At 33.6% G+C, this 13036-nt stretch overlaps 1 protein-coding gene across 1 annotated transcript; it reads right to left on the bottom strand.

Moving 5' to 3' along the window:
- Nucleotides 1–5282: 5282 nt before the first annotated feature.
- Nucleotides 5283–9193, bottom strand: LOC113846217 (protein NRT1/ PTR FAMILY 1.2-like). Its single transcript, XM_027474231.1, has 4 exons — nt 9032–9193; nt 8731–8948; nt 6735–7279; nt 5283–6407 (listed from the first exon to the last, which is right to left on the bottom strand). Exons 1-4 carry the CDS (start codon nt 9138–9140, stop codon nt 5516–5518), a joined length of 1764 nt encoding a protein of 587 aa, XP_027330032.1. The 5' UTR covers nt 9141–9193; the 3' UTR covers nt 5283–5515.
- Nucleotides 9194–13036: the final 3843 nt, after the last annotated feature.

Genomic DNA, 13036 nt, shown 5'->3' with positions numbered 1-13036 from the left:
CCTATCCCTAACAAAAAAGATCTTCTTAACAGATTAAATTCTGCTAAGATTTTTTCAAAATTTGATATGAAATCTGGATTTTGGCAAATCCAAATTTGTGAAAATGATAGGTACAAGATTGCCTTTACTGTCCCCTTTGGGCATTACGAATGGAATGTTATGCCCTTTGGTTTGAAAAATGCTCCCTTTGAATTTCAGAAAATTATGAATGATATCTTTAATCCTTATTCAAAATTCGTCATTGTTTATATTGATGATGTCTTAATTTTCTCTCAATCCATTGATCAACATTTCAAACATATAAATGTTTTCATCAATGTTATTAAACAAAACGGACTTGCCGTTTCTAAATCAAAAATCAGTCTCTTCCAAACCAATGTCAGATTCCTTGGTCACAATATCTACTAAGGTACCATCATTCCTATCAGCAGGTCCATTGAGTTCGCTGATAAATTTTCTGACAGAATCCTTGATAAAACCCAATTACAAAGGTTTTTAGGATGTCTCAATTATGTAGGAGATTTTATTCCTCACTTAAATAACATCATTAAACCTTTACATGATAGGCTTAAGAAAAATCCTCCCTCTTGGACTGATGTTCATACCAACGTCGTCAAAGAAATAAAAAATAGAGTCAGGAAGATAAATTGCTTATATCTTCCTATTCCTCAAGCCTTTAAAATTGTTGAAACTGATGCCTTAGACATAGGTTACGGGGGTATCCTTAAGCAAAAAATTGAGTCACATGAGCATATCATTGCATATACTTCTAAACATTGAAATTCTACACAACAAAATTATTCTACTGTTAAAAAAGAAGTTTTGACAATCGTTTTATGTGTTTCAAAATTTCAATCTGATTTATTAAATCAAAAATTTCTTATTAGAGTGGATTGTAAGTCTGCAAAAGAAATTTTACAAAAGGATGTAAAAAATCTTGCCTCAAAACAAATCTTTGCAAGATGACAAGCAATTTTAAGTGTTTTCGACTTTGATATCGAATATCTCAAAGGCACTTCAAACTCTCTTCCTGACTACCTTACCCGTGAATATTTACAGGATAAGTAGAATGCCTAGAAAGGCAACTGCCCCTTCTAGGGGAGGTTCGTCCAGAGGAGGAAGAGTTAGGCTCGCTCTAACTCTCAACAAATCAAAATCAAAGTCTGTTACAACAGACTCTTGTTCTAATTCTTCGGAGTCATCTACTCCGGCTGGGTCATTCACCCAGAAAGCCATTCAGATTGTAGAGTCATCTACTCAGCAATCTGTGATTCCTAAAAAAGACTCATCCAACAAGGTTGATAATTCCTAATCACAAACAAAGAGTGTTAAACAAACCAAACAGACTATGCTTTCCCTGTTAATACACTTCTAGCCATACAACAAGGTAGCCTAAACAACCTACCAAAGAAATCTTGGGCAGATATTACCTCTGATGAAGACATGGAAATTGATTTAGCAAATCTAAACACCATTATCTAGTCCTTCAGCCAGTCACAAAAGACAATAAGCCTCCCAGACAAAACAGAGAAAGCCATTAGTCTTCAAAAGGGTAAAACCCCAAATACCAACCATTATATGGCAAAAGGAAAATTCTCCTCTGTCATTCAAATGGAGCCCAAATTTTGGGACAAAAACCCATACAAAGCCATCACCAAAGCCTTCCCTCCTGGTTTTCATTTTAGACCATACGCCTTGAATAAAACCAGACAATTTTATGAGTTCATATTAATAGATTCTGATTCTGTCTCTATTAAACATTACAAGGACCAAAAAGATCCTTCGGTAATCACTCATTCAACAATACAGATTTTAAAAATCCTATCACCAAAAAATTTTGGAAACAATCCAAATACATTCAAGAAATTCTCCCAACCTTTTGATCCGGTAGGATACAATTACTGGGACTACATCGATGCCTGGACAAGGACCTTCTGGTTCCAGAACAAACTCAATCGACACTCTTGGTTAATTTATTTTAAGAAAAATCAAAATTACAATTTTCCTAACTGGTTCCTTCAATGGTGGGACTTCTTTGGACCATTAGAAGCAATCCTTCCCTCTCCAGTAAAAGAAAGATTTGAAATATTCAAAACCAGATATGCCCCTAACAGAATTGGAGCAGATCTCAAGTATTTCTCTGTCTTTGCAATGGCCTGGGTATTCTCATGGCAGTACAGGTATAGCAAAACTGAAGAAGACGATATTCTTCCTATAATTCACAGACATGCTTTTGTGAAATGGTGGAATCAATTCAACGCAGAACATGCTGGACCTCAAGGAGTTAATGAGTTCTTTGGAAATAATCCAAAACTCTTGAAACTTGCTGATCCTGCAACTTTCCAATTTCTGAATCAGAAAGCAAAGATTGCCGCTTTCCTATCAGGATGTGATTCTAAAGATAAAATGAAGAAAAACTTAAAAGAAGTCTTTCTTCTATTAAATCAAGATGAAGCCGAAACCTCTACCAAACAGGAGTCTAATCCCAACAAAGATGACGACTTTTATCAAAATGAAGATGACTGTTATGGTATAGACATAACAGAATCTATATAAATAGTTCCTGTTATTTACCGGAACTGTACAAATAGTATTTTAATTTTCTATATAAGGAGGCATCGACTATGTTGTGAGGTACCCTTTCATTCAGCAAGTTTAGAGAGATTTAAAGAGAGAAGCTCTGAGAGAAACAATCCTTTGTAAGCTTTCCTCTTTGAGATCTTTTCAATAAAAGTTTGCTGTTTCATTTTTTAAATTTTTTACAAGAAGAAAATTTGTTTCTATCTTAAGCCCTTAATTTTCAATCACGGCTTTAGAAAGCTTGTAATTAATTTTAAGCTTCGAACCACTAGCAGTGCTAAGTTTTTCAGAAATTTTTTCAAAATACTTTGTAGGAATTAATCCTTCTAAAATACAATTTGAATCGGTACCTGTATCAAAGAGGGCTAAGATATCAAGAACAAAATCATCAATAACGATTCTGATGTTAATATAAAATTTTTGTATTTTGACCTTGTTGATCAAACACATAAAGGTTTCTTCTAGATTATCAGAATCAACCTTCACAGAATCATTATCTTCATGAAGTTCTACTTTCTCAATATCAGATTCATCATCTAACTAAGAAAGAATAACTTGATGAATTTGTGGTTGATCTTTGATCTTTGATCTCTTTTTTGAGATTATTTATCTTAATCTGGAGATCTTGAATAGTGGTTGGTTTAATGCTGTAATTCTTTTCTAATCTTTTGAAAATATTTGTAATGTCAAATTTATTTGAAGTAAAATATTCTTTAGGTTTAGGTTTATTTTCTAAAACTTCTTTAATTTATTTAAAAATTCTTTTCTATCTTGAGGATCCGAAATGGAACTTATTGCTTCAAAAAGAAGATCTTGTTCTTTTGTCAAAACATTAATTTTTGGAGTATCATCACTATCAGAAGAGGAAATATGGTCATCATTTTGAATTTGGTTGACATCTTCCTCAGATTCTTTAACAGAATCTTCATCAGAGGTATCAGTAAGGAGATTGTTAATCTGGTCTTCTATAGAAGGTTCTAGATTAAGGCTACTAATCTTCTTCTTTAACCTGCAGTATTTGCTAATATGGCCAAGTTTACCGCAATTGTAACAGATTACGCCTGTTTTGGGTTTTTTGGGAATGTTGGTGGGGATGACATTATCCCCTTGTTTCTTGGGATTAGGTTTTCTATTGTACCTACGTTTGTAAGGCTTTTTGTAAGGTTCAACAGCCTCTTTCTTAGGGGCATGTTTCTTCTTTTTGGGAGAGCAAGATGAAAGGCCAAATTGCTCGCAAAAAGATCCTAATTATTTCTTACTCAAGGCTTTTTCTTTGGCAAGCTGCTTCTGGAGTTTATCTTTCTGACAAGGTTTAATACCGTTATGAATAATGATAGCAGTAAGCTGACCATATATATATATATATATATATATATATATATATATCATTGCTTTCATCATAGATTGAGAGAGAGAATTATTCCCTATCAATGTTATATTTTGTTCTTCCTCTGTCTTTTATCATTTTAATGATCATTAGTTTTCTTCACTGCTTGGATTCCTTGGAAGCTGACACATATTTGAGACTTGGAGTTTCACTTCTCTTACATAGGCTTTATATTCTTTTGATCTTAGTGGATCACAATAGTGAAAATATTGGCTTTGGAGATATTGATTGTGATTGTCTTCTAATGCGATGTCAATAGTATTACCACATAATAAGTTTAATCATTGTTTAATTGTAATTGAACTAATAATAATAAATATATTACTAATATTAAACATGTTTGTATGATACTAAAATAAAATAACAATTAACTATGATTTATGAAATTTGATTATTTTTTTCATATATTAATTTTAATAAAATATATTGTCATAATAATATTAATATTAAGTAAGTTTTAAAAATAAGGTTAACTGAAATCTCACATCCAACTCATTTATTTAATGACTTACAAAATCATACTTATTATTCTAAAGATATGATTATATATTTTTTTTAAAATAAATATAAAATATATCATATTAAAATAAATAATAAGATGTAAATATTAGCATGTAGACCTTTAGTGCATGTGTATTAACATACACACAGTAGAAAGATTATGATGAAAAGAACGTACAATATGAAGTGTAATAACTCATGATTGAAGAGAATAAACAATTCTAAAGACATGTATGGTCAAAATTAGAGGTGAAAGATACTTAGATTATTCGAGATTAATAGTGGAGAAATAATTAAATGAGAAGAGTTCAAATATGTCATTCATACTCTAGATAATCATTTCTTAGAACAAGAAAAAATAATAAATAAATTATGAATGTGTGAAATTTACGTAAGATAAATAAGAAAATTAATTTCAATAAATACTATATAACAAACATTTTAAGTACGATGAATATAACAATTTGAGATATTATCCTATAAAAAATAATTTTTCTAAAAATTAATGTATTCCAAGTTTCTTCAAATATGAAAAGCATTGCAACCTCATAGTCTAGATTAGTTAGAAAATTTCTTCATGCAACAATTATTAAAGCATCAAGCCAGGACATTGGTATGAAAAGTAAAGTATTGACAACTATTTTATAAGGAGTTATTTGTTAGCCAAATTGAAACATTGATGACTTAAATTTACTTTATAAGTAAAATTTTAGATTTGGATGTCTCCGTGCCATATCTTATTAAATGCCTCTCAGTACCTACAAAAGCTTCAGTTTGATCTCCCTTAAGTGCATATATAGAAGTTATGTCCTTCGGTCAAGGTTCTTTATATTTTAATCCTGGATGATAAAACAATTAGAGTTAAATACAAAAATACAATCAATATCACTAATAAGTTGGCTCTCAGACAACAAATTTAAGTATAGAAATTACCAAAATATTGTTTAAGTGCACAGATATATGTTTAACCAATTGTTTTCCAGACGCCTTCTACAATAATACAAATTCTTATATGTTTGCAGTAACTGTTGCATACTAAAATGTAACCTAAGAAGCAGGTAACTCCCTGTAATCAAATTGCTCATCTTCCTTGCCTGGTGAAGCTTCAAGTTTTTGTCTCTGAGGACGACTATAAGCCCAAGAAATAACAAGAAAGTAGAGGTAGTTAAGTATACCAATGAAAGAGAGTATTGCATAATAGTAATTCAGATGGCCCTTGTTGATGTTAGTTGATATCCAACTCTCATTCCCTCCCATACTACTGAGTTTGTCTACAATGTTCACCATCATACTTCCCACTACATCAGCAGCAGCTAGTTCAAGGGTGAAAAGAGCCATTGCAAAACTAGACATGCTCTTGGGGAAATATGAGTAGAAAAACTCAATTTGCCCAACTGCGTTGAAAGCCTCACCCATTCCAAGCAAAACAAACTCTGGAACTAGCCATGCAGCTGACATGTGAATCACGGCATTAGGTTGGTCCTCAAAGCCTTCTTTAATGGCCTCGCTTCGCCTCATCGTTTCAACTACAGCTGATGTTGATTTAGCTGCCCATGAAAAGAACAATCCTAACCCAATTCGAAATTTACAACTGAATCCTCTAGGCATGCCCATGTATTTTGCTAGTAGAGGTACTCCTATGCGGTCATATATGGGAATGATTATTGTTACAGTTATTACCATGATAATAGTAAAGGATCCTGCAGGTATCTCGAAATCACCGATTAACTGCCGGTCCATGGTTTTTGCTTGGAGGGTAGAGAATGAGCCTTGAGACACCATCAAAAAGATGCCTGTGGACCACATAGGGAGGACTTTGAGCAAAGATTTAAGTGACTCCACCTGTCTTACTGTGCATTGGTTCCATGGATCTGAAACTGATCCATCAGGGTTTAAGAATGTCTCAGGATTCCGCAATATGCAAGCTTTGTTCAAAAACCTATAAAGGAAGATGATGTTAACTCACTCTGAAAATATTAATAGGATAGGAACAAGCTATATGATGGAAATATTCTGCATTTCCAGAAAAGTACAATTTGTGGAGAGGAGGCTGAAACATTCCTCATGAAGAAATGAGAAAAAGAAAGATTACCTTGAATAAAGTTAATAAATGATTGTTATTATACACATTGGATAAATCATTTGTTGTTTTTTACATGGAATTTAGTTAGGGCAAGCGGGAAAAAAGTATTTGAGAAGTGAAATTAAGAGGAAATAGGACTCTATGCAACATGCATAATTTAATCATGAGGGCAAGCACAAGTACCTAAGGCTATCAGTGGGGACCATCAGCTCCAAATCAGGCTCTTGACAATACTCATCAAAGTTGCATTCAGGAAGACTAAGATTTCTGTTCTTTATTGCCACTACAACTACTTGCACGAAACTAGTGAGTAAGCTATAACCGGGAATCACTTTGACATAAAATGGTGAACCAAGGATAAAACTGAGAACTGATATGAACATAAGCGCTGCTGGTATGCCAAACCCGATTTTCCATCCCAGATTTTCTTGAATGTACGCAATTACACTCAATGAAATAACGACTGAAGCAGCAACTGAGGCATAGTACCAATTAAAGTAGCTATCCAAGAGCTTTTCACCACCTATAGATCTTTCTTTAGTTGCTAGTTGATCAGCTCCAAAGGCTATGGAACAAGGTCTGACACAACCAGCTCCAATGGAAATAAATACAAAGGAAAGCAACAACACTGCTAGTTGGGCTGTTGTGGCAGAGTTGCAGACTTGGTCGAAAGAATTACAAGGTTTTAGCTCCGGGATCATGGCAGTTAACCACAAAAGGGTTAAACCCTGTTTGAAGCAGCATTAGCAAGAAGTAACATCAAAAGAATCATTCATCTCATGTTTTCTCAAAAAATATTTTATTGGGAAAACAAAGCAATGCATCAATATTGAACACCCTTTGAAAGGGTAAACAAAACAAAACCATGGCTGAAGACTCAAGCCTACGCCAGCTAAAGCAATCACAAATGAAAAAAGTGCGTCGTCTTTAAGCAATACTCACAACTTGGGACACAGATTAACCATCTGAAATAAGTTTAAAGGCTGTCATTTATAAAGAAGCTGATGCTACTATGTGAGTGTGTAGGAATCTTGGAGTACATAGTAAGCAACCTTCTTTGGCATTAGAGTTTTACAACCACAATAAAATAGATAAAAGCTTAACATGAAAGATTTAGATTCTTGCCAGCTCCAACCAGCAAGGTTTTAGTTTTTGGTGGGGCAGAAGTGTACTTGTGTTGAATTGAAGTACCAAATTTATAAAGTTATGAAAGAGTTGTCTCAGCAGCAATTGTTTGTTGTTGTTTTTAAACCAACACCAACTGGTGTCAATCCCATGGTTTTAATAAAAAAACAATGCCACTACCATAACTCTAGTGACTGACTGCAAAACAAATTAGTAAGTAAATCTCTGCAAGTTGCTTTTCCACATAGACACACGTTGTTCAATATAAGCAAGTTACTTAAAACACAGATAAAGCTAAATCCTCTAAAGTCTGAATAATCAAATTCCCTAACAAATTCAAAGGCATGTACATGTACCATGCACATATATCGATGACCTATATTAATTGTAAAATTCAGCAAATAAATCAGTAAAGCTCAACCGACAAACTTGACGAAACGAAATTCATTTTGATGTTTTATATATATAATGACAATAAAAAAATGACTAAAGCGAGTGATTTTTAAAAAAAAATTAAAGCCTAAAGTAAGAAATCCTTTTTGTAAATTTAAGGATTAAAATAATAAATGCTTACAATTTGAGAGACAAAATTGGTTGGTTTCAGAAAGTGTTGTCTATTTTTATTTTTAATTACAAAACAGCTGCCTTATTTTCACCTTATTTCCTATTCTCAAAAATTTATAAGGGAAAAACTAAAATGACAAAATTTAAATGCACTGCCATAGGTATTTTTTTGGTGATGTTTTCCAACCAAAATTAAATTTTCACTTCAGTTACCACATAATAAAGGCCAGCATACATTATCAAGCTAAATTTCCAATTTTAATTGGTGAACAACACAAAAAACACACACAAGGTATTAATTACACTTTGTCCAAACCCTAAAAACAACGTTTTGCGAGCAAATATTTAAGAACAGAAAATAAAATAAAAAATAAAGCAGCAATTATAAAATTAAAAAATGAAAAAATAATAAAATAATAAAAAATACTTTATGAAACCAAACAATCAAAAAATGAACATTCAATAGGAAAAGAATAGAAGGAAGACATACTAGAAGGCTTGAGAAAGAACCAATACAGATGACAAGGAAGCGACCCAAGTAAGAATCAGAGAGGAAAGCTCCGAAGATGGACAAGGCATTAGACATGGCAGACCAAATGTAAATTACGTTTGTGCCCTCGGCAACAGACATGTTATAATCTCTGGTCAAGTACAATATCATGTTAGGCAATAATCCATAGCTTGCCACCTTCTCCAAACACTCGTTCACTGTTTCAATTCAAAAGCTCAATTAAACGACGTAGTTTAAGTAAGCAGAGTACTATCTTGAGTCAAAGTTCAAAAAAACGTACCGATGATGAAAGGCATGGTTCTCAAGCCACCTTTTCTGGGGGAAGAAGAAGAAGAAGTTCCATTTTCTAAGAGCTTTTCGTTCGTAGAAGCTCCGTCAGAGGATTTCATTTTTTCTTTGTTTGAGGTGTGTTTCTGAGTGAGAGACAAATGAGTGAAGCACAGTTGCTGGGGATTTAAGGTGACGTGGTAGTGTACACGTGTGCACTCAGAACGAAAACAACGACGTCGTTCTGAAGTATCCACGCCAAGCACGAGTGGTTTTTCTATATTTTTTTCTATAAGCCCTAGATTAAACCACAGATTATAAAATTATGCATTGTTATTTGTGATGAAATCGACAAAACGGGTTTCTTGAAATTGGGAGTGTTATCTTCTTAAAATATATTTTATTGTTTGGATAAATTTTTCCTGAGAGGGTAAAATTAAGTAGTTAACTCCTTAAAATCAACTTATATTTTGCTATTATGTCATAATTTTTTATTTAATTTTTAAAATTTAAATAATTTTTTTTTACATAAAATGGACGTCTCTCAAATTATAAGATATTTTTATTATTTGTCGTTAATATTAAATATTATCGTTTTCATTCCTCTTGTGCAAGACACACTAACGCGGCAAAAACGGTTGACTAAATCACCGGATTTAAAAAATAATTAATTCAGTTATATTTTTTATAAATATAAATTTTATATTAAAAATATCTATAATATAATTAATAATGTATATATTTAATAATATTAAAAAATATAAAAAAATTAATAATTAATATATTTTAAATTTATCATTTATTTCCTATAATAAAGATAAAAAAATATTTTATTTTATTTTTTATAAAAAATAGAAGGTAGTATTATCTTATTTTTTACTTGTAATTATATATTAATTAAATTATTTAAAAAAAATTATTAAATTGAGGTATAGCAAGGGATCAACAACCCGACAAAAATCGGAACCTATTTGAAATCATTAAACGGATGAATGATCCAAATGATATTGCTATACCTTTCTATTTTGACAAATAGTGTACCAATTAATAAATTAAATTACTAAAATTATGATTTTCCTTCATATTAAAAACAGCACCACACGCATAAAGCGTATATAACACGATTCAAAAGAAACAATCCCATCGAAGCGACCACCATTATCGGATACGGATCCAGTGTAATTGACGCGGGAACTGCACGTGCAGTTCTTCATTCGCTTAAGCCAATTTGAGAAGGCTTAAGCGAATTTTACAATTTTCGTTTAAGCCCATATAAGCTAGCTTAAGCAAATGAAGGCTTAAGCCATTACTACAAGCATGGAGCGAGACATTGAACTAAAGCGAGTGCGTGATGCGCTTGAACTAAAATATATGCGTTTAAGCAAAAATAACAGAGAGCCTACCTCCTAGGATTACAAACTGGCTTAAGCATGCTTGATTTAGCTTAAACTGATGAGTTGTGGGCTTAAGCGCATATTTATAAGGCTTAAGCGAGTAAATGATGGGCTTAAGCGAAACCTTAATGGCTTAAGCCTAAAAAAATAGAGAGCACACCTCCCAGGATTACACATTCGCTTAAGCTTGCATGGCTTGGCTTAAGCGGATGAACTAATTGTTTAAGCGGATATGCTTTAGCTTAAGCGAAAATTGCATAAAAATAATGCAGAGAATGCTCTTTTGGACTGATAAACTAGCTTAAGCTATTACAGATTGACTTAAGTGAACCAATACCAGTTTAAGCGAGTATTATGTAGCTTAAGCGAAAATTGTGAGCTTAAGCGATTATTAAGGGGCTTAAGCGAATATGCAGGAAACTTGAAAAACAATAACTTAAATTGACAGACATGAATATACTATTTCTGAAAACAAAATACATTTGTCATTTACATAATTATTTTTGGCAAAACGAAATAAAATGATTACTATATGTATGTGATAAGTTTTAATTTATAAGGTAATTTGTTGGGTTTATTTAGTAAACAAGTCATACAAATTATAAAAGAGAATCAAATTGAAAGGAATTTAAATAAGTGGTTAATAAAGTGAAATTTCATAATTTAGCTGCAACAAACTAAATAGGTCCTTGAAACTTTACAATATGAACTAACTTCAAACATAAACTAAAATCTAAACTTTAAAAAGCAAATAAAGAAAAAATAAAGTGTTCATGCATCTTATAAATGAACATCATTATGAATAGGTTGGTCATCCTCCACGTGGTCTCCTTCCCCATCACCACCTTCATGATCAAGTTGTGCTTCCGTTTCTTCTACTTCCCCTTCTCCTTCTCCCCTTTCTTCTGGTTCCTCTCCTTGTGGTCCACCATCTTCATGATTTGCATTAGGTTCATTTGAGAAGGAAGATGTGTCTCTAGGCCATGACATTACAGCTGCAAAATCCTCTGGGTTGGCCATGAAAATGTTGAAGTCTCTCCTGCATGCTGATGTAGGATAAAGCGGTAGAAAGAGTCATTAAGGCTGGTGTAGGCTCGATGGTTTGCCGTCATCTGATAGTGTATATGTGTATATGTCTGATTGTTGTCCTCCATTTGTTGCTGTATTTGATTCAGATGTTGTGTGATACGCCATTCCATAGGTGTCATTTTGGGGATGGATGGTTGTGCTGATGGTGATGCTGATGAAGAAGGATCAAAAGCAGGGTGTGGTTGTGGCTGTGGCTGGTCCAATGAGTTAATGCAATAGTTGTTTATGCATTGGGCATTTATAGGTTTTTTCAGCTTGATGCTTTGTGTTGGATTGTTTGGTATCTGAACACCTTGGGCAGCACATAAAGCAGTGATTAATGCTGGGAAGCCCAAGGGCTTTGTTGCAGATGCATTAGGGGAGTTGGTGGACATAACAAGCTGGTGAATCTCCTCAGAGATCATAGTTGCAATGTCGATTGTGAGGTTTTCCATAATGCTGAAGACAAGGTAGGCCCGAGGCATGCGGAGATCTGATGTGTGAGTGGTTAGAGCAATGTTTACAAAGAGAAATGACATCCATATTTGAGTCAATGTCTTCAAATTCCCTCTCTTGAACCTCTTTGGCTTGCCTTGATAGTTAGTTTCATATGATTTGTTGGGAATGCATAAAGACCTTGCTACATCATCATCATTAAATCCTGTAGTCAGGCGCCTCCGCTGCTGGTATTCGCACAACTGCCCTTCTTCTAAGGTGAAGGGGTTCCCTAGTAATGCATTGATAGCATTCCTATCATAGGAGATGGATGTCCTTCTAACGCAAGATTTCTTCTCAGATTTTTGTGGATGCAAGGGCCATGCATTGGCATAAAACTCCTTCACTATGTCTTCATCAATTTTATTTGGTGGGTCAGGCAATATATTCCATTTTCTCCTCTGAAGTTCTTCTGTAAATTCAGCAAATTGTCCCTCCTCCAAAATAATTTTCCTTTCAGGTAGAAGTTCCCTTGAGTGTAATTTCAAATATCTCTGAAAATGGGCTAGACTGAAAAACCTGTATCTGTCAAAGGTAAGTTGTTGACTGGGGCTCGGTTGTGTTGGAGGTTCATTATCCTGAGTTTCTCTATGGTGTACATGTTGTGAAGCTTCTCCAACATCTGAAAGTTGCTTCTTTCTTTAGGGAATTGATTTTTTAGGAGCCATATCTGCAAGGTAACAAATCTCAATACTTAGAAAAATGAAAAATACACATATAGAGAGACAAATCTCACTACTCGCTTAAGCCACAATGAGGCGCTAAAGCGAGTAATAAGCGCTTAAGCGACTTAGGCACGCTTAAGCGTTTCTTTACAGAAACAACCTCGCTTCACATAAAGATTGATGTCAATCTAACAGCAAGCAGAGTGATAATCCTAAACCCAAAAACTTTAACCCTAAACCCTTGAAAGCAGTGTTTCCATAATAGTATCCTCATCTCCATTAACCATCCCTAACCTAAAAGTAAGGAGAACAACAATGTGAGTGTAAGAGTTATTACCTGCAATCGTTGGGTTGCTTTGATAATGGGAGAGGAATGTTGTAATGGGGAGAATTGTC

This window comes from Abrus precatorius, unplaced genomic scaffold, assembly GCF_003935025.1.
Source record: "Abrus precatorius isolate BTA unplaced genomic scaffold, Abrus_2018 Scaffold8, whole genome shotgun sequence".
In the NCBI taxonomy this organism is placed as follows: domain Eukaryota; kingdom Viridiplantae; phylum Streptophyta; class Magnoliopsida; order Fabales; family Fabaceae; genus Abrus; species Abrus precatorius.
This window is presented reverse-complemented; position numbering and strand designations above follow the sequence as displayed.